The sequence below is a fragment of the Hemicordylus capensis genome, chromosome 10 (assembly GCF_027244095.1).
Source record: "Hemicordylus capensis ecotype Gifberg chromosome 10, rHemCap1.1.pri, whole genome shotgun sequence".
Taxonomy (NCBI): domain Eukaryota; kingdom Metazoa; phylum Chordata; class Lepidosauria; order Squamata; family Cordylidae; genus Hemicordylus; species Hemicordylus capensis.
In genome coordinates, this window is record NC_069666.1 from 23,450,171 (window position 1) to 23,473,669 (window position 23,499).

Here is a 23,499-nt window from a genome sequence, read left to right on the forward strand (position 1 = left end):
AAAACATTTAAAAGCCTTTTTAAAAATATGCCTCTTTAGTTTTTTGGGGTTTTTTTAAATCACTGAGGGAGCATGGCAAAATTTTCCAGGAGGGTGTTCCAAAGCTGAGGGGCCATCACCGAAAAGGCCCCGTCTCTGGCTAGGAGCGCTCTTCCTTGCTCTGTGCTGGTTCCTCCACTACTGCACTTTCTTTCTGGAAGAGGCCATGGAGGAGGTAGGTGGCTGATGAGATTCGGGGCTCTGGGCCATTCATTGGGGGCCCGTGCCCCAGGGACCACTCCCTAATGAAGGCCCTGGCTGACTGGCAGCAGCAAACTGATCTCTGTTTAAATTGAAATGCCGGAAATTGAACTTGAGTGCGAAGGATGTGCTCGGCTGCTCAGCTATGTTCTCCTCCCCAGAGAAAGTGTCTTGCCTAGACGCTATTAAGTGGTCCTTATGGAAGAAACAAAATAGGAACATAGGAAGTTGCCTTATACCGAGTCAGACCATTGGTCTATCTAGCTCAGTATTGTCTTCACAGACTGGCAGCAGCTTCTCCAAGGTTGCAGGAGGGAGTCTCTGTCAGCCCGGTCTTGGAGATGCTTCCAGGGATGGAACTTGGAACCTTCTGTATGCAATTAAGCAGATGCTCTTCCATTGAGCCACGGCCCTATTCCCTAAAGGGGAAATTTCACATGGAGTCTCCCATTCAAACGAGGGCAGACCCTGCTTAGCAAAGGGGGCAATTCATGCCTCCTCCCACAAGACCAGCTCTCCTCCCTTTAGACCTCAATCAAGGACTTCTGGCTTTTGAAGCATGGCAAGGAAAAACCCAGGCTGTACGGACTAGAATTCTGCAGCAAGCATGGAGCCGACTTCCATTGCTTTGCTGCTGCAAGTCCTTCCTGCCTTTCTATCGAAACCGGCTCTAATCTGTCCCACTCCCCACCGGCAGCTCTGTAAAGAGATCTGCAGTGAGCTCATGGAAAACTCCCTGGGCCAAGCAGGCTTCCCCCGAGGAATTGGCTACAACGTGGAAATTGCTCCTTGCCCTGGGGTCTGAACCGCGTTCGGGGAGACTGTAGGACTTGGAATCTGAGGCCAAATGTGAACACTATTTAAAGCATCGAGATTCTGTCCCAGCTCCAAGATCTTTGGCCGGAGGGGGCATCAAAGAGGTGGGGAGAGATGCCAAAGGAAGGGAGAGGGAGCATGAGAACAGAATGTAGTTTTGTCTGACTCTGGATTACATGGCATGTGCAGCTTGTGGCATTTTACTTGCACACGCACGTGCACACACAAACACACACACAAATATAGATACATACACACACACACACACACAAATAGATATAGATATAGATATAGATATAGATATAGATATAGATATAGATATAGATAGATGCATGCTAATCGAGCCAACGTGGTGTAGTGGTTCTGGATTAGGACCGGGGAGACCCGGGTTCAAATCCCTATTCAGCCATGAGACAAGTTGGGTGACTCTGGGCCGGTCACTTCTTTCTCAGCTTAACCTACTTCACAGGGTTGTTGTGAGGAGAAACTTAAGAATGTACTACACTGCTGTGGGCTCCGTGGAGGAAGAGCGGGATATAACTGTAATAAATAAATAAATAAATAAATAAATAAAGTGAGCTGAACTTAATTGTGCTCTGGCCCACAATCAGCCATAATAGGTTTTTTGGTCTTTCGGATGCTGCAATACCTTTTCCTGGGTTTGCTACTCTTCTGGAAATATCATAGGAACATAGCAAGCAGAAGGTCCCGACATTAGTCCACCCTATGACTAGTATTTATTTTAATTAATTAATTAATAATTAATTAATTAATAATTAATTAATTAACATATTTTATACTGCCCGAAATTTGCTGTTTCTGGGTGGTTTAGAACCCAGAAGAAGATGTACTTAAAGTGTCACAATGTACACTGATATAGAGATGACGGGCATTCTAATATCCTGTTAGGTGACAGCTTTGGCCTAATCTGGCTTCAGAGTTCTGCACCAATTACACACGTGGACAAATGTGTTGGTTTGAAATATTTGAAATATTCAGTGGCATCCAAACTCTAAAGCAAAGTTGATTTTTGTTAAATTCGGAATAAACAACGATGAGTGCCAATTACGTTTGTCAGTTTCAAGTTATTTCAGAGACAATTGTGGGTTCTTCTTTTTTCGTGGAGGGGTACCGACACATTTGTCCATGTGTGTATGTTTATAGCAGACTGGGGGTGGATTTAAGGGTGTTGGTGAGGTGCTAAACAATCCCCATCACTGGTCTTTCTCTCTTTAGCCTCTTCCTTGGGTGCTTTCTCTCAGCTTGAGGATGGGGGAAGGACCTTTCCCTTGGGGTTACACTGGTCAGAGTACCCCCTGCCACTTTTAATGGGCTAAATCATGCTCCCTCTGCCATTTTAGATAAGATTGGTGCAGATCCGTCTTGGAAGAGATCTGTAGTTGGGCCTAAACTGAAAAGCCAGGAAACTTAGTGGGGGAGAAGATTAGTTCTTTTAACGAACAGGCAAACAGGCACTTTGGTAACTTGTTTTACTGCATGACAGGAACAGATGTTCATGTATGGTACAGATCTGCCAAGAATTATCCCACAACTAGCTTATTCTCTCCCGCCCACCCCCCAAGATCTGCCCAAGTGTTTTGATCACTATACAGCGGTCAGTTTTTGATAGGGGTGTGCACAGAACTGTCTGGCCCAGTTCGGTTCGAGGCCAGACCGGCCTCGAACGGAACCAGGCCAGTTCGGTCCGGCCCCCATCGAACCCCACCCCTGGTCCGGTCCGGTCCCAGACCAGTCCGTGAACTTTTTAAAAAAAATTAATGTAAAAAGGAACTACCTGTAGCCCCTCCGGGGGGCTTGCTGTAGCCGCGGATGTGTGTGTGTGTCTGCGTGGGTTCCCTCTCCCCTCGCCGGCCTCCCTCATCACCGCTGCGGCCAGGTAAACATAGTCTTTTTGGCCCTTTTGGACCTCCGTAAAAGCGAGCAGCCGCCATTTTGGCTGCCGCCGTGCATGCACAAATGCCCTCTGCAAGGCCAGGCCAGGGAGGCCGGCGGGGAGAGAAGGAACCCGCGCAGACTGCCCCCACGGCTACAGCAAGCCCCCCGAAGGGGCTACAGGTCGTTCCTTTTGACATTTTTAATTTTTTTTTTTTAAGTCTGTGGACCTACCGGGCTGGACCCGGCAGTCCACTTCCAGTCCGGAAAGAACAGGGGGGTGGGGGGCGGGGTTCGGTCCAATCACAAACCCACAATCTGTCGGACCGCCGGACTGGTTCTGCACATCCCTAATTTTTGAATACTGGCTCTTCTGAAACTGTTTTCAAAACATCACCCACAGGAGATGTGGACTTTGCGTGGTTGTCATGGGGACAACCGAGAAAGCTACAGGAATGGCTACAAGGTAATAGGCAAGACGTGGGAGCCAGCGTGGTGTAGTGGTTAGAGTTCTGGACTAGGACTGGGGAGACCCGAGTTCAAATCCCCATTCAGCCATGAGACTAGTGGGGTGACTCTGGGCCAGTCACTTCTCTCTCAGCCTCACCTACTGCACAGGGTTGTTGTGAGGAGAAACTCAAGTATGTAGTACACCGCTCTGGGCTCCTTGGAGAAAGAGTGGGATATAAAATGGGTGGGGGGGAGACCTCACAACTTCAGGGAAAAGCTCTGGGGAGGAAACTGATGGTAAGTTGATGGTCCCAGGTTCACTACTTGGCAGCATCTCCAGGTACGGAGGATAGAGATTCCCGCCTGAAACCTTGGAGAGCTACTGCATGGTCATGCCGGTTGTTCTGATGGAACAAGCACGGAAAGTTTTGAGTGTTCCGAGCCGTTCAGAGCGCCATTTTGAAGGCGTGACTTGTTTTGGCACTGGCTTCTGAGTGGCTTGCGGTCTCCTCGCTTCTTGGTTGACTTGTTATCCTACAAATCAAGTTGATTTGTATGGCGCTTCGAACGGCTCGGAAGAGGACAGGTAGGGCTGACACATGAAGTCTGGAGCGGAGGCCTGGTCTATCCTCCAACCGCAATATCAGTAGACCCGTTCTCCCTGGAAAAAACAGCCTTCCAAAATGGCACTCAGAATGCTTGGAACGTTTCGACTTGAAACGGGGTTGTTCCATTCCGAGCACAAAATAGGCCCTTCATTTGAAGGGTGTTCCATTTCAAACTTGAAATGGCCCCTTTTGAGTTGGATCGTTCCGAGCTTGAAAAGTTCTCATTAGGCAGCCTTACAAGGCTTACACATCACTAGACAGCATTACAAGGTATATACAACTCCACAAACCTTGCCCAGGGACCATGTTGGGAGGCTGCTTTTCACTCATTTCCTCTCACCCTGGCGTTGGAAGGCATGTCACTGGTTGCTGCTGTTCCCATGCTGCAGATAAGATGACTGAGGTTGGGATGCAATTTGTATCTGCCGTCAGCATATTATGTACATAATTTACATAATTGTTTCTGTATGGTGTGCATTTCTTTTTTTAAAGCTTTGTTTTATGAAAACTTTAGGATTCTCTTCTTAAATTTTTTTTCTACCCTTTAAAAATTTTTTGCAGGTAAGTACAAAAGAAATCACACACACACACACACAGATGTAATTCAGCTCGGGATAAATATAATGCTTTATTATTTTTGGATTATCACTTCACTTAATTTAGAATATATATTTAAATACAATTGTAAAATAAAAACCACTTTCAACCTTTCAGGGTTTGTATACACAGGGTGGTTGTTGTTTTTTTGCATCAATAACATTTTAAAAGGGCAACGAAGGCTCCGGAAAGAAGCGCTTGTAGCTGTGCAGTTATTCAGCAGAATCCTCTGCCATTCTGATAATATAAAGAAATGGGATTTTCCAGTCATCTGGGACATCCCATAATATTCTCCCACTTAACCTCTATATGAGGAACAGCTGCTTCCTGTTCAATCTCAAGGCAATTTTGCTTGAAGAACTGCTAATGTACTCCAGCCAAAAGAATATCCTCCCCCAACCCACACACCACAAGAAATACGGCCATGGCATATCACCACACATAATAATTGTCACTGAACAACTAACAACCCACACATTCATCTCTCCCTCTTTTTTTTTTTTAAAGGGCTTGCAGTGACAAAACAAACAGAACAGCAGATTTTTTTTCCCCATACAGTCAAGGTCAATCTTAAATAAGTTAGAACAAACACAATGATCACCTTCGCATTTCTAGATTTATTCCAGAAATAAAGAACAATCAGGAAAGAAACACGTGCTTCTAGAGATTTCAGCGACATCCTCTCAAACCTTCTCCCCCCCCCCTTTTTCTCATACAGCTGTATTTTGGATGAAGCCCAAACAGAGAAGGCTTCACATTTTTCATAGCTGCAAACTAAGCTTGTTTTTGTATAGTTCTCTCAGTGTGTTTGGTGTTTTAAGTAACAACAAGCAAACGGCAGGTCATTGTTCCAAGGTGTTTATGATCTAAAAATACTGTATATTCCCCATCATCAAAGGTGGGGGGAGAAAGGGGGAGCTAAAAGGATGAGTGCAGAAGCTGTAAAGGGAAAAGAGGTGATAGCATTCCATGGCTTTCAGCTTTCAGTGTGGTGTTGTGCCTTCACCATCCTGACCATCGGGCCTGAATTGGTCAAATTTGCAATGGTGTTTTTTAAATGCTTCAAAACCACATACGACTATAACATTTGATCTCTGACAAAGAAATGGAAATGAAAATTGGCAGGAATACCCTTTAAATATCATTGCTTGGGGAGAGTACAACAATGTGTGTAGTGTTATCCTAGCCTGTGCAGAAATGACAGCAATTTTACTCCTAATTATTTGGGTGTAGCGATAAAAAGGTGATGGGACAGATCATCATCATCATCATCTTTATTTGTTAGCCGCCCCATAACAAATTGTTCTCTGGCTGGCTCACAACAGAAGATTAGAACATGCAATAAAAACACAACACATTAAATCATCACAGACAAAAATGTTTAAAAGAAAATACAATACTAAACACCTTAAAAACTCATTTTAGAATTAGTTAGAAATCAGATCAAGTTTGAAAATCAGAATTTAAAAGGCCTGGGTGAATGAAAAGAGAAAGCTCTAAGTGAAACTTTCCTGTCCCGTATTTTCCATCCCAGGGGGTGGGGTAGATGTTGCTAGAAATCACTATGAGTCTTCATCCCTTGAGATGTTACTGTTGGCCAACATGCGTGGGCCAGGCTCATGGACTATGACAGGGAACTTGGGACGGCATATGAGATCTCTCTGCCCCATCTCCACCCCACCCCACCCCTTTTTATCCTCCCAACAACCCTATGAGGTAGGATAGGCTGAGAGAGGGGGACAAGCCCACGGCCACTTGGCTCATTTGACAATGGAGACTAATGGCTCCTGCATCTGACCCAGTAGGCTCCAGTTGAGGGTTTCCCAACCTTGGGTCTCCAGATGTTGGACTATAGCTCCCAAGGCCATTGTGACTGGGGCTGATGGGAATTTTAGTCCAACACTATCTGGCTGGGGTCCCTTTCTCTAGTCCATGAAAACTTCTACCACTCTTCATCTTGAAAGTGCCATAAGACACTCCGTATTTGCTCTAATTAACATGGCGGCCTCTTCTGGAGATACATTGGACTACAGCTCCCAAGGTCATAGTGGCTGAGAATGATGAGAGTTTGTAATCCAACAATATCTTTGGAGTCCAACAATACTTTGAAGGTACCACAAGACTCTTCATATGAGGAACTGATGCTAGGCCTTCATAGCTTGTGGTGCAAGCTCTACCGTGCCTGACTCTCTCCTTTCCGTCCAAATTGTATGAAATAATGTAGGCACTGTGTTGTTTTCCTCCCTCTTTTCCCATGACAATCCACAGATCTGGACCAATTTGTATAGAATTGGCATATAGTCAGTACAGTTTGTTTTGTTCCAGAATAGTGTTTTATACACACGCTCTTTCTCCACCCACCCCCCGCCTCCGCTTTCTCGTCCTCAGCTTCGAAACTCAGAGGAACGGCCTGGTGTTCATCTACGACATGGCTGGCTCCCACTACACCAACTTTGAACTGGATCTCAGCAAGAAGATCCTCAACCTGCTGAAGGTAGTGGGGGCCAAACTGCCATGTGGTCCTAAATGTCATGTTGGCTTGACAACGCCATCGTGTGGTATCAAGAGTCAGAAATAGGGGATTCCACACTTGGAGAGCTGTTGGCTTGCACTCAGCTGGACCGCAGCATCCCCTGTCCAGAAGCTGTCCCAACAGGGTGCAAGGCTAAAGCTTGGACTGGAATAGGAGCTCCTCAGGGGTTAAGCCAGGCAGGTAGACAGAAGCCAGGAGACGGGAAGGTGCCAAGGTTCAGAGCCGAGAAGTCGCCAGGAGCCGGCTTGGGGAGAGGGGGGAGCGTCAAAGGAGGCACAGCTGCCTCTGGCTCCTGGCAGCCCAATTGTGCCTGCTCCTCCCATCCCGCCCCCCACCTTAATGAGAGCTGCACTGCTTGCAGGCTGGACATTCATCAGGTAGAGCTGTGCAAAATGAGGATAATGGAAGTTGTGTCCATCAACATCTGTGGACCCCTTCCTGGACCACTCCTAGTCCCCTTTGCTAAGCAGGGCCTGTCCTGGTTTGCATTTCAGTGGGAGACTACATGTGTGAGAACTGGACAATATTCCCCTTAAGGGATGAGGCCACTCTGGGAAGAGCATCTGAAGGTTCCAAGTTCTCTCCCTGGCAGCATCTCCAAGATAGGGCTGAGAAAGACTCTTGCCTGTATCCTTGAAGAAGCTGCCTCCAGTCTGTATGGACAGTTCTGAGCTAGATGGACCAATGGTCTGACTCAGTAGAAGGCAGCTTTCAATGTTCCTGTGTAGCTTCTGGTCTACAGCTCCAGTTTAAGGCCCATCCAGGTTGGAATCTGGAAATCCAATAAAGCTGTAGCAGTGACCTGCACTTACTGTTCAAGTTGCTCTGCTCTAGTAAGAAGCTGGAGCAGAGGATGTTTCCACCCATACAGGAATACCAAGATGGTATCCTAGAAAGGCCTGGATGCCCACCCCCAAGGCCTCCTGGAAGTGACACTTTGGCAAATGTATCCACCAAGATGGAATGAACTAATGGGCAAATGAGATGCAGTTTATTTAATGAGTCACAGATACAAAATGTAGCCTTCAAATCAGAGTGTCATAGGAAGCTGCCATTTACTGAGTCAGACCATAGGTCCATTTCGCTCAGTATGGTCTTCACAGACTGGCAGCGGCTTCTCCAAGGCTGCAGGCAGGAATCTCTCTCAGCCCTCTCTTGGAGATGCTGCCAGGGAGGGAACTTGGAACCTAGATGCTCTTCCCAGAGTGGCCCGATCCTCTAAGGGGAATCTCTTCCAGTGCTCACACTTCTAGTCTCCCTTTCATAGGCAACCAGGGTGGACCCTGCTTAGCTAAGGGGACAAGTCATGCTTGCGACCACAAGACCAACTCTCCTCCCTATAGACCAGCTCTTCTCCCTTGCCCCGCCTTGCAGGATGACGTCGTGCTGACAGCCTTGCTATAAACAATTTGTTTCTATCTCAGGGCATCTGAAGCCATTTCTGAGAAAGGTCAAAAGCATCCATTTCCTGTATTTAAATAAATATGCTTTTTAAAATGCCATGAGCCGCTCAAGGTATTAAAATACGCTCCTATTAAAAATAAGTCAGTTATTTGACCTGGAGCAGTTGAAGGCCTATTTCAGTCAGAGCTGATGGAAACATAACCCTTGCTGTAGCCAGTGGGAAGGCGTGCCTTCTCTCTGCCAGCCCCTCCGCCCTGTTTCTGGGTGCAGACTTCTCCAGACCTCACTCATGGTTAAGAGTTTAGGAACATAGGAAGCTGCCATATACTGAGTTAGACCCTTGGTCCATCTCGCTCAGTATTGTCTTCACAGACTGGCAGCGGCTTCTCCAAGGTTGCAGGCAGGAATCTCTCTCAGCCCTATCTAGGAGATGCTGCCAGGGAGGGAACTTGGAACCTTCTGCATGCAAGCATGAAGCTGTTCTTCCCAGAGTGGCCCCATCCCCTAAGAAGATCTTCTTACCGTGCTCGCATGTAATCTCCCATTCAAATGCAAACCAAGGTGGGCCCTGCTTAGCAAAGGGGACAATTCATGCTTGCTATCACAAGACCAGCTCTCCTCTCAAAGGGTCTGGCTCGGTAGAAGGCAGCTTCCTATGAGATTATGTTGTTGATGATGTCTTTGTTTGCCTTCAAGGCTTACAGCAAGACAAAACAAAGTTGGGTCCCTGCCCCAAGCAGCTCACAATCTAGATATTGACAGAGGGGAAGACATGAAAAGCAGAATGAAATGGAAAAAATGAAATGAATGAAAGCAGAATGAATGAAAGCAGATGAGACAAAGGAAAGACAAGGGATGAATTCACCCAGCAGCCTGGGCGCAGAATTCTGGGCGCAGGATTCTGGGTGCAGAATTGGTTTGCTTTTCACAGCTGCCACCTAGCTGATATTGCTGATTTAATATGTCTCTCTTCTCTGTGTCCTTTTGCAGGGCGCCTTCCCTGCTCGCCTGAAGAAGGTGTTCATCGTGGGTGCCCCCATGTGGTTCCGAGTCCCTTATTCCATCATCAGCTTGCTGCTTAAAGAGAAACTCCGAGAAAGGGTGAGCAGAAGGCGTTTAGCTTTTGAGGGGATTGGAGAGGTACAAGGGACCCTCCCCCTTGTGTGTCCCCCCTCCCTCCAAGGTCATTCCCAGCATCGTTTCATTAGTTTTATCCCCCAGAGCGCTCCCACTGCCTACCTAAGACTGGAGGCAGGGCTCCCTTCCATTTCCGTCAGAGTTCATCCAGCACTGCTAAGGTCCTTCAAGAAATGGGACAGCCTCCCAGAACATCATTTAGTCAAATCTGGTTATTTATAGTATAAGGGCGGGATGTGCCCGAATCATTTCGGAGCCTCATTAGAGAGGCACTGAAACGATTCGGGATGCTGCGTCCAAAACGTTTTGGTGGGGAGCAAGTAGTAGCTTTAAGAATGAGGCATGCAGGTCCTTACCTGCTCCCCCGCCAGCCCTCTGCTGTTCTGGTCACAGTGCTGTCCTTCCCAAAAGGCTGTGCTTGGCTGCAGCACCCACATGGTCAGCATGGTGTTGCTGACTACGCAAATGGCTGCCGTGCAACCAGGGCAGACTCTGCTTAGCTAAGGGGACAAGTCATGCTTGCGACCACGAAACCAGCTCTCCTCTCAATCATCTCACCCTTCTGTCCCTGCCACGTTTTCCCCACACCGGCCAACTGGCCAGCCCACCATTTTCTTCCCTCCCACCCATCCCCGTGGCTATCCGACAGCTCTCCAAACTCTCGCGAGAGCTGCCACGCATGGGATTAGCCACGGGTACGCCTTAGAGAATTCAATATATAGATAATCGTGGTACCTGGTTGATCTTACCTGTGTATTCCAGAGGAAGTCTTTCCCAACCTTGTGCTTTCAAACTAGGCCCACAGCATATCTCGAAGGGAAATTTTGGTCAACTTCCAGTGGAACCGCGCCTTTATCCCTGTGGCGCTGGATATTTCACACTATGTCTTTTACTGTCCCTTCTATGATGTGATCGGGGGGAAACGTTGAAGCAGATCACAGATACATTCAAGGGCTTGAATGTAGAATATTTGATTTACCTTCTTGCAGATGCAATCCACGTTTGCCTTGCTTTCTTTTAAACTTCGAAAGAAATTTACATCTACTAGGCTTTGTTCCAAACTGTAGTGCTGGTCTGAGCTTAACTAATTCTCTAGCATTATTTGCTGAATCTTATTGTATGCTGGGTTTCGTTTTAACGTTGTTCTTTTTAAGTTGTGTTACGACCAGTGGTTACAACAACAAACTTACTACTACGACATTAGTTGGATCTCCACTGGGAGAGCTTACAGTGATGGGCCATTTTTTAAAAATAGGACTCCTCCCCCACTTTTTCAAAAGCCTGTTATCACACTTTAAGTCATGGCTGATGTTGGGAGGACAGTTTTCTTCTCTGCCTAAATCTTACCAGAATGAAAAAGAGTGGATATGGACAGGGTTAGTGGAGTATCTAAAAACAAGTGCAGCAATATATATAAAACACAAATCACAACAGGAGGAACAATACAAAAGCACATGGCCGATTGTCTCAACATCGCCGTAAGTTTGAGAAGTTTTGGATTAGATGGTTTGATTTCAAAAGTTCTAGTAGGCTGAAAAGGTGCCCCCCCCCCTGATGAATGGATCAAGATTTTATATTGGCACCTTTTGTGCCAATAATAAGTTTAAGATTGGACCATCTAATCCATGCACACTTCTTTTCATTCCAGTAAGAGTTAGGCAAGAGAAGAAAACTGTGCTGTGCGAAGAACACCGTGAGCTGATAACTAGAGATGTGAAGGTGTGGTGTGGGGGAGAGGAAAACCCGGGGGGGGGCTTTTTATGGGGGAAATGTGTTGGGTTTTTCCTTCAGGCCTTCAGATCTTATTTTATTTTATTTCGTTTAGCACTTTTCTATACCACCCCATATAAACCAGCATAGAACAAGTGTGGTGTAGTGGTTAGAGTGCTGGACTAGGACCAGGGAGACCCGAGTTCAAATCCCCATTCAGCCATGATACTAGCTGGGTGGCTCTGGGCCAGTCACTTCTCTCTCAGCCTAACCTACTTCACAGGGTTGTTGTGAGGAGAAACTCAAGTATGTAGTACACCGCTCTGGGCTCCTTGGAGGAAGAGCGGGATATAAATGTAAAAAAATAAATAAAATAAAATAAAAATCTCCAGGCAGTTTACAATTTAAAACACAACCATAATAAATATATTAACATGATTTAAAATGTAGATATTTAGAAAGTCTGAAACTTGAAACTTTAAAACTACAGATTAGAAGCCTGATTAAACAGGTACGTCTTCAGGTTTTTCTTTAAAAATAAGAATGTATATACCTATATAAGTCTACTTGTAACTTAGGAGAACTGCCATGCAGTGTTCCCTCGCAGGCGTGGGTGTGCTCACATGTTTTTTGACGTCTGCTCAGTTTGGTTTTAGATCCCGCTCAGATTGAATTGGGAAGGTCCCACTCTGAATGTATGTGTGCACACACTGCCTGGATCTAGAACAAAACGCATTCCACACACAGGTGAAAAACATTAGAGAGAACACTGCTGTCATGTTTAATGGCTTAGATGAGGGCTTCTTGAGCTTGGTCCCCAGATGTTGTTGGAATACAATGCCCATTGTCCCCTGCTGCAGTGGCCAATGAGTTTGGACGACAACGAGGGGCATTGTAGTCCAACAACATCTGGGAACCAAGCGTGGGAAACCCTGGATTAGATGGTCCAAGCTTAAACTTCTTATTGGCACAAAAGCTGCCAATATAAAATCTTGATCCATTCATCGGCGGGGGGGGGGGGGCACCTTTTCCAGCCTACTAGAACTTTTGAAATCAAAGTGTCTAAACCAAAGCTTCTCAAACTTACAGCGATGTTGAGACAACTGGCCATGTGCTTTTGTAATGTTCCTCCTGTTGTGATTTGTGTGTTATATATATTGCTGCTCTTGTTTTCAGATACTTCAATAACACTGATGAGTTTTATATAAACATATTTCTTTCTAATAAATACACCGACATCTCGCATCTGGTAGCCAAATTCGGTATGGCTGCTGTTAAGGTGTGTTAGAAATGGTTAACACATGGTGTGTTAGAAATGGTTAAAACAGGTTTTTAGTTTTTCTCATCTTACTATATTTCATTTAAATTTAATGTAAGTGTGTGTGTGTGTGTGTGTGTGTGTGTGTGTGTGTGTGTGTGCGCGCGCGCACACACACGCACGCACGCACATAAGGACCCTTTTATCTGGGTTTGGACTGTATATGTGATCAGTGATCGTAATGAACTGAACTGAGCTTCTCAGACTTGGGTCTCTGGAGAAACTTTGAAAGGGGATGGGGTGTTTTTGTTTAAGTGAGTTTAACTGCCCTGCTCTGATGGGAAAACTCTGAGCCGCCTGTGGATTTCCAGTGCTATGCACCATCTGCTGGAGCATTTCAAACATGCAGCCCCAAGTGAAGGAGAGCGGGAAGCCAGGAGTCATTTGCTGCTGCTGGGTTCTCCTTGTGAAATTTTCAGCCATTTATGCTAGGAAGCATCGTGTAAATCGTGTAAATCAGGGATACACAACTTCAGCCCTACTGTGGATGTGGGACTACAATGTGCATCATCCCTGACTTTAGGCCACCGTGGCAGGGGATGATGGGGGTTATAGTCCAAAAGCAGCTGGAGGGTGTGTGTGTGAAGTTGCACAGCCCTGGCTTAAACAGGCCAGCATTTCCTAGCATGAAATTCCAAAAAGCACAAAATGAAAATATATGTCAACTCTAAATCTATTTGTTCCACAATCTCCCTGCAGTGATGATAAAGTGTGAACTTTATCAAGTGTAAACAGAGCCAGTGTGGTGTAGTGGTTAGAGTGCTGGACTAGGACCGGTGAGACCCGAGTTCAAATCCCCATTCAGCCATGAGACTTGCTGGGTGACTCTGGGCCAGTCACTTCTCTCTCAGCCTAGCCTACTTCACAGGGTTGTTGTGAGGAGAAACTCAAGTATGTAGTACACCGCTCTGGGCTCCTTGGGGGAAGAGTGGGATATAAATGTAAGAAACTAAATAAAAATAAAATAAAATGTATTCCATCCTTTCACCATTTGTTGATAGAGGACAGGTTTTCAAAGGCCTCTTATATTAGCCATATGCAGACTTGATAGAAACTATCATGTTTCTAAAATGGTGCTCTCAGCCTCTTCCATGAGTCTATGTGTGTTTTGTGTGTGTGTTTTATTTTGCATTTTTGTCCCACTCTCCCCACCCCCCAAGGAGCCCGGAGTGGTGTATATGGCTATATTTAGCCCTACAACAACCCTGTCAGGTAGGCTAGGTGAGCGAGAAGCGACTGACCCAGTGTCACCCCTGAGTTTGATGGCTGAGTGGGGACTTGAACTTGGGTCTCCCCGGCTGTAGTCCGACACGCTAACCACTACGCCATGCTGCTTTTCTGTGTCTATGCGGTGGCCTGCATGCTTCTTGTGCCCACGCCAATTCCTTTGGGGCCCTCTTCCAGGTTCAGATGGTGAAGATGTCCGAGCTGAAGCAGCACCTGCCCCAGGAGTGTCTCCCGGAATATCTGGGCGGATCCCTCAAACTGGATCCCCTCAGCTGGAACTGCCGGTTCCTCCCGCAGCAGAACGGCCACCCGGACCCCCTCGACGAGCTGATCTTGGTGCCGCTGGTGTCGCCACACGATAACGGTTCCGTGCACGTGCCGGGGCCAAAGGCCATGACGGTGCAGGAGGTGCTGGAGCACGTGAGCCAGAAGCAGAAGCGGGGAATCTACGAGGAGTATGAGGGCATCCGGCGCAGGAGTCCCTCGGGGACCTTCGTCTGCTCCTTGTGAGTGCAAAAGTGTGGGGCCGTGTGGGGCAGCCGGGTGGTAATGGCCCACAGAGAGCTCCATGGGTCTGTTAAGCTTGTCAAGAGGAGAGCTGGTCTTGTGGTGGCAAGCATGACTTGTCCCCTGTGCTAAGCAGGGTGGATCCTGGTTTGCATTTGAATGGGAGACCACATGGGTGAGCACTGTCAGATATTCCCCTTAGAGGATGGAGCTGCTCTGGGAAGAGCATCTAGGTTCCAAGTTCCCTCCCTGGCAGCATCTCCAAGATTGGGCTGAGAGAGGTTCCTGCCTGCAGCCTTGGAGAAGCCGCTGCCAGTCTGTGAAGACAATACTGAGCTAGGTAGACCAATGGTCTGACTCGGCATGCAGCACCTTCCTATGTTCCTGTGTCCTGCTACTTGGAAGCATTCTGCACTCATTACCAGTGTTCCCTGTAACAGGGATTCCCCGATGCTACTGACTACAACTTCCATCACCCCCAGCCAAAGTCCATTGCACCTGGGCATGATGGGAGTTGTAGTCAGCAGCATCTGGAAATCCCTGTCTCAGGGAAGACTGCTTGCCCTTTTTATATTGCAGCCTTCCAAATGAGCCTGGAGAACTAGTTTGCTGCAAGTTGCATTTGGTTAGATGATCTCTCCCACCCCAGAATTTAGATACACTGTAAGCTATATCAGGAAACTGAAGTGTGTAAGGCTCCAGTCCAAAAAATATACCCCATGTGGGTTCATGTTCCTCACGTTTTAATTAGCTATTAATGGAGGGAAGCATCTATAAAAATAGTAATTTACTTATAGTTTCTAGTACAACATATATAGGCACAAATCACAGACAAAACGTAAGGCATCAACATAGCATTGATGGAAAGCACTTTCGGGGAACAATGTACTTACTTACAATCTGTAAAGTAAGAAAGAATCAATGAGGAGTCCTGAAGGCAGCCTAAATCTGCATTTGGATCTCTGCTTTTTTATCTTGAAATTTCTCATGAGCAAGCCAAAAGTCCTAAGAAACATAGTTAACGTTCTAAATTGTCTAAATTCCAAAATGTGCACATGTCGGTCATGTAGATCAGGGGCTCCCAACCTGGTCTTGTGGTAGCAAGCATGACTTGTCCTCTCTGCTAAGCAGGGTCCACCCTGGTTAGCATTTGAGTGGGAGACTACATGTGAGCACTGGAAGATATTCCCCTCAGGGGATGGGGCCACTCTGGGAAGAGCGCCTGTATGCTTGCATGCAGAAAGTTCCAAGTTTCCTCCCTGGCATCTCCAAGAGACTTCTGCCTGCAACCTTGGATAAGCCGCTGCCAATCTGTGTAGACAATATTGAACTAGATGTTATATGGCAGCTTCCTATGATCCTAACCAGCGGTTCTCCAGATGTTGCTGAACTACAACTCCCATCACCTCCAGTGACAATAAATCTGCATCATCTCCAGTGACAATAAATTGTAGCTGGGGATGATGGGAGTTGTAGTTGAGCAACATCTAGGGACCTAAGTTTGAGAAGTCCTGTTCTAACTCAAATGTACGTTAAACCCTTTTCATGTAGATTTAACTTTCCTTATAATCTGGTCAGTGACCATAAAAAAAGTTGATGATGAACTTTCTTCTCTAACCCTTCCATTTGAAAAGCAAGAGCCAACTTAGATTAGCTAAACTGGATTAATCAGCTTCACAAAATCTCCAAACAGCTGGAAGCACAAACATGAAGTTTCAGGTGAAGAGGTTATATTGGTAAATAGGCCGTTATTTTCTAAGCCAGAGCTGAATCAAATGAAATAAGAAGAGGTGGTTTTATTTCATCATCTATGACAAGCTGCACATATAAGTCAGGTGATACATTTTATCTTTGCTTTAAATATGTTTCCCCTGCCTTTCTGTCTCTCCGGCTTCCTATGGCTGTGAGGATAGGGTTGAACATATGCAGGAAATAACTGCAAAAAAAAGGAAAATCAAACCAAAGCACAAACCCTCATTGGCCAGAGTGGGACATGGCTTCCTCATGACCAGTAAAATGAGCATAAATGAAGCCAGAAAATGAAAAGCGGCAGAACACACTAGGCAAAAAAATTAATTGTTATATTTTTATCCTGACCTTCTTCCAAGCAGCTCAGCATAGTATACATGTTTCTTTCTCTGTCCCATCTTATCCTCACAACAGTCCTGTGAGGTATGTAAGGATTAGAAAATCATCCAGGTTGCTTTGTCACTTGAAGCGGCTTGAGCCAGTATTTTCCTTCTCCCCAAATGACACTCTGACCCCTGGGTCACACTAGCTCTCAAAAAATAGCTTAATTTATCTCTCTTTGCATAGTGTGTACAGGCTGCAGAATTTGTATTTTTCTTAGGGCGAAGTTTAGGAATCTAGGAAGCTGCCTTCCACCAAGTGAGACCCTTGGTCCATCTAGCTCAGTATTGTCTTCACAGACTGGCAGCGGCTTCTCCAAGGTTGCAAGCAGGAGTCTCTCTCTCAGCCCTATCTTGGAGATGCTGCCAGGGAGGGAACTTGAAACCTTCTGCTCTTCCCAGAGTGGCTCCATCCCCTGAGGGGAATATCTTACAGTACTCACACATGTAGTCTCCCATTCAAATGCAAACCATGGCGGACCTTGCTTCACAATGGGGACAGTTCATGCTTGCTATCATAAGACCAGCACATTACTGGTGTGCAGCATTTAAGCATTTTTAACACTGTGTGTGTGTGTGTGTGTGTGTGTGTGTGTGTGTGTGTGTGTGTAGCCCTGACTACAAGGAGCTCTCGTCCTGTACTTGAGGGGAAAGCTTGTCTTTTAAATCCCGTAACTGTCAGAAGATGCTGGTATATGTTGGTCTGCTTTTTTTCTCTCTGGGTGCAGATCTCCCTTTAACCAGGAGAAGAACAGATACGGGGATGTCCCATGCCTTGACCAAACCAGAGTGAAATTATCCAAACAGTTCAGCTACCCAGAGGTAAGCAGGATGAGGCTTCTGGCCTACAGATGTTACTTTTAACCATTGGTCTGCCTAACCCAGTTTTGCCTGCTCACATGGGGGATGTATTGTTCCATTTTTCATTTCCATTTTTCAACAGGTTGGTTGTGTTTGGGTTTTTTTTTTGTTTTTTTTTTTTTGCTTGTTTGTCAATGAGGTTAGGCCAAAGAAAACAGTGGAACAGTGTGCCTTGTGCCATGGTGGGCTCTCCTTTTGAGTTTCAAGCAGAGCCCAGACATTCACCTGTAAGAGTCACTGTAGCAGTTTCCTGGATGGTCTAGAGGAGGGTTTCTCAACGGTGGGTCCCCAGATGTTATTGGACCAACTCCCATAATCCCCAACCAAAGGCCACTGGAGCTGGGGATTATGGGAGTTGCAGTCCAATAACGTCTGGGAACCCAACGTTGAGAATCCCTGATCTAGAGGACCTCCTCCCAACTCTAACACTCTAGGATTCTATGAACAGTGACTGGTCTGGTCTATAGTTGCCCAATCAATCAATCAATCAATCAATCAGTCAATCAATCTTTATTATGGTCTAAGACCAGCAAAGGTTATAATATAGTAATACAATATAATAGATTGTGAGAAAGAATGTTGCATGTATCACTGAGATTGCCCAAGGAACCTCATGCCCAAGTCATAACTTGAGCCCACATCTTACTGGTTGAGACTCAGTCCAGACAAGACAGGAACATAGGAAGCTGCCATATACTGAGTCAGACCATTGGTATTATCTAGCTCAGTATTGTCTTCACAGACTGGCAACGGCTTCTCCAAGGTTACAGGCAGGAATCTCTCTCAGCCCTATCTTGGAGAGAGTGATCTTGGAACCTTCTGCTCTTCCCAGAGCGGCTCCATCCCCTGAGGGGAATATCTTCTAGTGTTCACACTTCTAGTCTCCCTTTCATATGCAACCAGGGCGGACTCTGCTTAGCTAAGGGGACAAGTCATGCTTGCTACCAGAAGAGCAGCTCTCCTCTCCTACCTTCTCCTAGAAGTACTGCTGTCGGTAGTTCCTTTTCCCGGGTGAATGATGTCCAGCTTGCTGTAGATGAGGCTTTGCTTCCCTTGAAGGACCCGGTTCTCCGCTTGGGGGTGCTCACTGATCCAGCACTGTCACTGGAGGCTCAAGCGGCCTCTGCAGCTCAGAGCGCCTTTTATCAGCTTCGGTTGATACGCCACCTGACCTGGACAGAGAGAGCTTGGCCACAGTGACTCATGCTCTGGCCACCTCGCGCTTTGATTACTGGAATGCATTGTGTGTGGGGCTGCCTTTTGAAAACGGTCCGGAAACTGGAGCTGGTACAAAATAGGGCTGCAAGATTATTAACTGGGACTGGGTATTTTGAGCATATTATGCCAGTGCTTTGTCAGCTGCACTGGCTCCCACTCTGTTTCTGGGCATAATTCAAGGTGCTGGTTTTAACCTTTAAAGCCCTAAATGGCTTGGGAACAGGTTACTTGAGAGAGCGCCTTTCCCCATACATCCCCACCCGGACCTTAAGATCTTCTTTGGAGGCCCTCGTCCGTGTGCCCCCACCAAAGGAGGTGGATGGCTACTAGGGAGAGGGCCTTATCGGTGGTTGCACCCCGTTCATGGAATAGCCTCTCCAGTCAAGTTCGCCTGGCTTCTTCACTTTTCTCTTTTGGACGCCAGGTATTTGTTCACTTAGGCCTTCTAAATTTTAAAATTTTGATCTGATTTTAACAATGACTTTTAAATCATTCTGTATCCACACACACACACCACACACACTTTTTTCGGTCTGTTATGATTAAATGTGTTATGTGTTTTTATCTCATGTTTTAATGTGGTGTTGTAAGCCACCCAGAGAATAATTTATGGGGCAGCTAACAAATAAAGTTTATTATTAATATTCTTTATTCTCACAGTCAGACAGGTGTTATTGACTGGTTTGTTTTATCCAGACATTGAGTCCTTCCCAAGGACCTGGGAGGCCTGAATTTTATTGTCGTTGTTGTTGTTGTTGTTACCAGTCCTAATCTGACATGTTGAACACTGCCATACTGATTCTGATTTGTCTGTTTGTGGAGACCATGTTTTAGGTAGAATGTTGTCTTTTGTTGCTTTGTTAAAGCAAGAGGAGATAACTGGAAAAGTTCCTCTCTGCTAAGGACATGGCGCCTCAACACACACTTGAGTGCCCTGTTCACAGACCACCTTTCGGTGTTGATTCTTAATTCCTCTTTAGGTTAACATTTGTTTTGTTTCCACAGTTGACAGACTACATCAATGCCAGTTTCATGGATGGGTACAAGCAGAGAAACGCTTACATTGGCACTCAAGGTATGGATGCCCCCAACCCCTTCCGAGGCAGCTCAGTAATACCGGTGCCCTGGGGGTTCTCACGTGTGGGTCTCTGGATGTTGTTGGACTATAACTCCCAAGGGCCTTTGGCCTTTGTGGCTGGGGATGGTGGGAGTTGTAGTCCAACAACCTCTGGAGACCCAAGGTTAAAAACCCCTGGCATAGGTAGAATATCTAGAATGGATCTAGAAATGCACAAGCGAAGCAAACACCAGCAACTGCTACTGGAATAGAGACAGTGGCTCTCCCCCGACCAAATACATGAGAGTTCCCACTTTAAGAGGTGCCTCTTTGCTCAGTTCATGGGGTAGCAGTTAGACTCTCTGTTGTTTTTCCCCTGTTAGTGAAACATGTGCAGCCATTGCTTAGAGAGTGGTTTGATACTACACAATAAGAACTGCTTCAGGTACCTCTAGAACAGGGCTGCACAACTTTGGCTGTCAAGTTGGGGTGTGCAAACTGGCTCGAGGCCGAGCCGGCTGGGTTCGAGGCCGAGCCATCAAACCAGTTTGGCCTGGTTCTACTGGTTCTAGTGCTTGCAGAGGGGAATCTAGTAAGGAATCTCTTTACAGGCACCGGGGAACCCTATGGGGTTGAAAAAGGGCGGGCAGGGGGGAGGGCAGGAGCTGACCTCACATACCACAGCAGCTGCATGGACCCTGCTTAGCAACGGGGACAAGTCATGCTTACTACCATGAGACCTGCTCTCCTCCCTACTGGGGCAAGATCAAAGACATCTGTCATTGTTCTCACTTCCTAATGTACGATGTTTCTCTTCAGGGCCATTAGAAAACACCTACGGTGACTTCTGGCGCATGGTGTGGGAGCAGAATGTGTTGGTGATTGTCATGACGACCAGGTAAATTTTCAGGCCTGGATGTGCACGCAAGAATGTCGGCCTGCCCTGGATCTAGTCTCCAGTTGGCCTTGTACCTGCAGTTTGGAGATGCTCTCCCATAATGATCAGCTTTAAGGCTCTTTCCACTTCTGTAGCCTCTCGGGGGCTCTGAAGTGTTTTTGTTTTGTTTTGTTTTGTTAATTGGATTCCATGGCCAGTGGTTAAGTCATAGGAAGCTCCCTTCTACTGAGTCGGTCCATCTAGCTCAGCATTGTCTACTACACTGACTGGCAACAGCTCTCCAGGGTTTCAGGCAGGAGTCTCCCCCAGCCCTACCTGGAGATGCTGCCAGGGATTGAACCTGGGACCGGCAGCGTGCAGAGCAGGTGCGCTACCCCTGAGCTTCATGTGGGCCCATGATAGAGTCCCCTCTGCAGCCGCCCTGCTCAGAGAGCGAGCGAGCCTCCTTCAGTGTGAGTATTTCTGAATCCCCCTTTCCCCGCACTCTTCTGCTACCGATAGGCTTGAAGAGGGAGGCCGAAGGAAGTGTGGCCAGTACTGGCCGCTGGAGAAAGATTTCCAGGCCTGCTACGGAACCCTGACGGTCACCAACCTCGGCATGGAGAACCTCACGCACTACCGGAAAACCAGTCTGGAGATTTACAGCTGTGAGGTAACGGCCAGCGTCTTCAGGCAGACGCCAAAGGTGTATGAGTTAGTGACTTGGGCCAATAGGCTGGAAGAGAGACGTGAGCTGGTGGCAGACGAAACCCACATGCCATGCCCAGAAATAACCGTGCTGCTGCTCAGGAACAGCGAGAGTATGTTGGTCGGATGCGAGTTGCATTGGGAATGGGAATTAAAGCATCCTCAAGGCACGACCCCCGCCCCCCCAGCCCCCGCTGTCTAGAATGCGGGATTTTCATCCTCTTTTGTATGCAGGGAACAATGTTAAGGAAGTTCACTAACTTATCATTAGGGTAGGACAAGCGTCTTACCCTAAGTTTGGGAGCCGTGCAGGCTCCAGTTTTGTGATCATGTGCGAGGAAAACAGCAAGTTGGAGGGGAAAGGAGTGATCGTTGGGCAGGGACAGAGAGCCAGCGTGGTGTAGTGGTTAGAGTGCCGGACTAGGACCGGGGAGACCCGAGTTCAAATCCCCATTCAGCCATAATACTAGCTGGCTGACTCTGGGCCAGTCACTTCTCTCTCAGCCTAGCCTACTTCACAGGGTTGTTGTGAAAGAGAAACTTAAGTATGTAGCTCCTGGGCTCCTTGGAGGAAGTCTGGGCTCCTTGGAGGAAGAGCGAGATATAAATGTAATAATCATAATAATAAGAAGAACAATCCTGCTGGACCAGGCCCAAGGAAGCCTATCTAGTCCAGCATCCTATTTCACACAGTAGCCCACCAAATGCCTCTGGGGAGCCCTCAGACAAGAGGCGAGAGCACGCCCTCTTTCCTGCTGTTACTCCCCTGAAACTGGTATTCGGAAGCATCCTGCCTCTGAGGCTGGAAGTGGTCTATAGCCCCCAGACTAGTAGCCATTGATAGACCTGTCCACTGTGGATTTGTCTGATTGACTGATTGCTTAAGTGCTGTCAAGTCAGTGTCGACTCTTAGCAACCACATCGAGAGATTCTCTCCAGGACGATCCGTCTTCAGCTTGGCCTTGAAGGTCTCTCAGTGATGCATTCATTGCTGTCATCATCGAGTCCATCCACCTGGCTGCTAGTCGTCCTCTTCTTCTCTTTCCTTCCACTTTCCCCAGCATTATGAACTTCTCAAGGGAGCTGGGTCTTCGCATCATGTGTCCATAGTATGATAGTTTGAGCCTGGTCCTTTGTGCCTTGAGTGGAAATTCTGGATTGATTTGTTCCAGGATCCATTGGTTTGTTTAAAGCCACCCAAACTGGTGGCCATCACCACATCCCAACCTTCATTTTCATGGGATGACCCATGGGAGGAGGGGGGTAAGACAGCCCACCTCATTAAAGTGGATGGTGTCCGACCCAAATCCTCCCTCCCAGATTATCACTTCCTCCCCACCCGCGGCTGGCAGTGTCTCAAGTGGGGAGAGCATCTTCTCCTACAAGCAAGGGGCAGAGGCACCAGGGGAATGTTGGCCGGCAAGGGCTGATGGTGGCCCCTTCTTTGCACCCGCAGAGCCGCGAGAGGCGCCTGGTGACCCATTTCCAGTACGTCAGCTGGCCCGATTATGGCGTCCCGTCCTCAGCGGCCACCCTCATCGACTTCCTGGGGGCTGTCAAGCAGCAGCAGAGGGTGGCGGTCAGTGCCTTGGGACCGCGGTACAGAGGTCACCCAGGGGGGCCGCCCATTGTGGTGCACTGCAGCGCCGGCATCGGCAGGACAGGTAAGTTCTTTTTTAAAAAAGAAAACAATAATATTTTTATTGTTTTATCAGAAATACAAACGAGGCATACGAAAATAGGAAAAAAAGGAAAAATAAAATAAGCAAGGCAAATACAATGATTCTCATTACAATCTGTGTATATCAACATGAATTTTTCCAACCAACAACTCTCTCCCCTCTTTAGGAACGTAGGAAGCTGCCATATACTGAGTCAGACCATTGGTCTATCTTGCTCAGGATTGTCTACACAGACTGGCAGCGGCTTCTCCAAGGTTGCAGGCAGGAATCTCTCTCAGCCCTATCTTGGAGATGCTGCCAGGGAGGGAACTTGGAACCTAGATGCTCTTCCCAGAGCGGCTCCATCCCCTGAGAGGAATATCTTACAGTGTTCACACTTCTAGTCTCCCATTTCATATGCAACCAGGGCAGACCCTGCTTAGCACAGGGGACAAGTCAGGCTTGCTACCACAAGACCGGCTCTCCTCTCCTGTAAGGTAGGCAAGTATTATTATCTCCCATTGAAAATGGGAATGCTGAGACTGGTT

At 47.1% G+C, this 23,499-nt stretch overlaps 1 protein-coding gene across 2 annotated transcripts in view; it reads left to right on the plus strand.

The window, feature by feature from the left end:
• Positions 1-23,499, plus strand: part of PTPN9 (protein tyrosine phosphatase non-receptor type 9) — a 55,205-nt gene that overhangs the window by 28,790 nt on the left and 2,916 nt on the right. Inside the window, exons 1-10 of one of the 2 annotated variants that reach the window (XM_053273111.1) lie at positions 3,014-3,132; positions 3,353-3,415; positions 6,993-7,098; positions 9,532-9,642; positions 14,111-14,439; positions 17,298-17,391; positions 19,654-19,723; positions 20,525-20,603; positions 21,105-21,255; positions 22,747-22,954. In XM_053273111.1, coding sequence (XP_053129086.1) covers positions 3,026-3,132; positions 3,353-3,415; positions 6,993-7,098; positions 9,532-9,642; positions 14,111-14,439; positions 17,298-17,391; positions 19,654-19,723; positions 20,525-20,603; positions 21,105-21,255; positions 22,747-22,954 — 1,318 coding nt within the window. In that variant the 5' untranslated portion in view covers positions 3,014-3,025. Of the gene's footprint in view, positions 1-3,013; positions 3,133-3,352; positions 3,416-6,992; positions 7,099-9,531; positions 9,643-14,110; positions 14,440-17,297; positions 17,392-19,653; positions 19,724-20,524; positions 20,604-21,104; positions 21,256-22,746; positions 22,955-23,499 lie in introns of those variants that run through there. The other variant, XM_053273110.1, reaches the window with a different exon arrangement.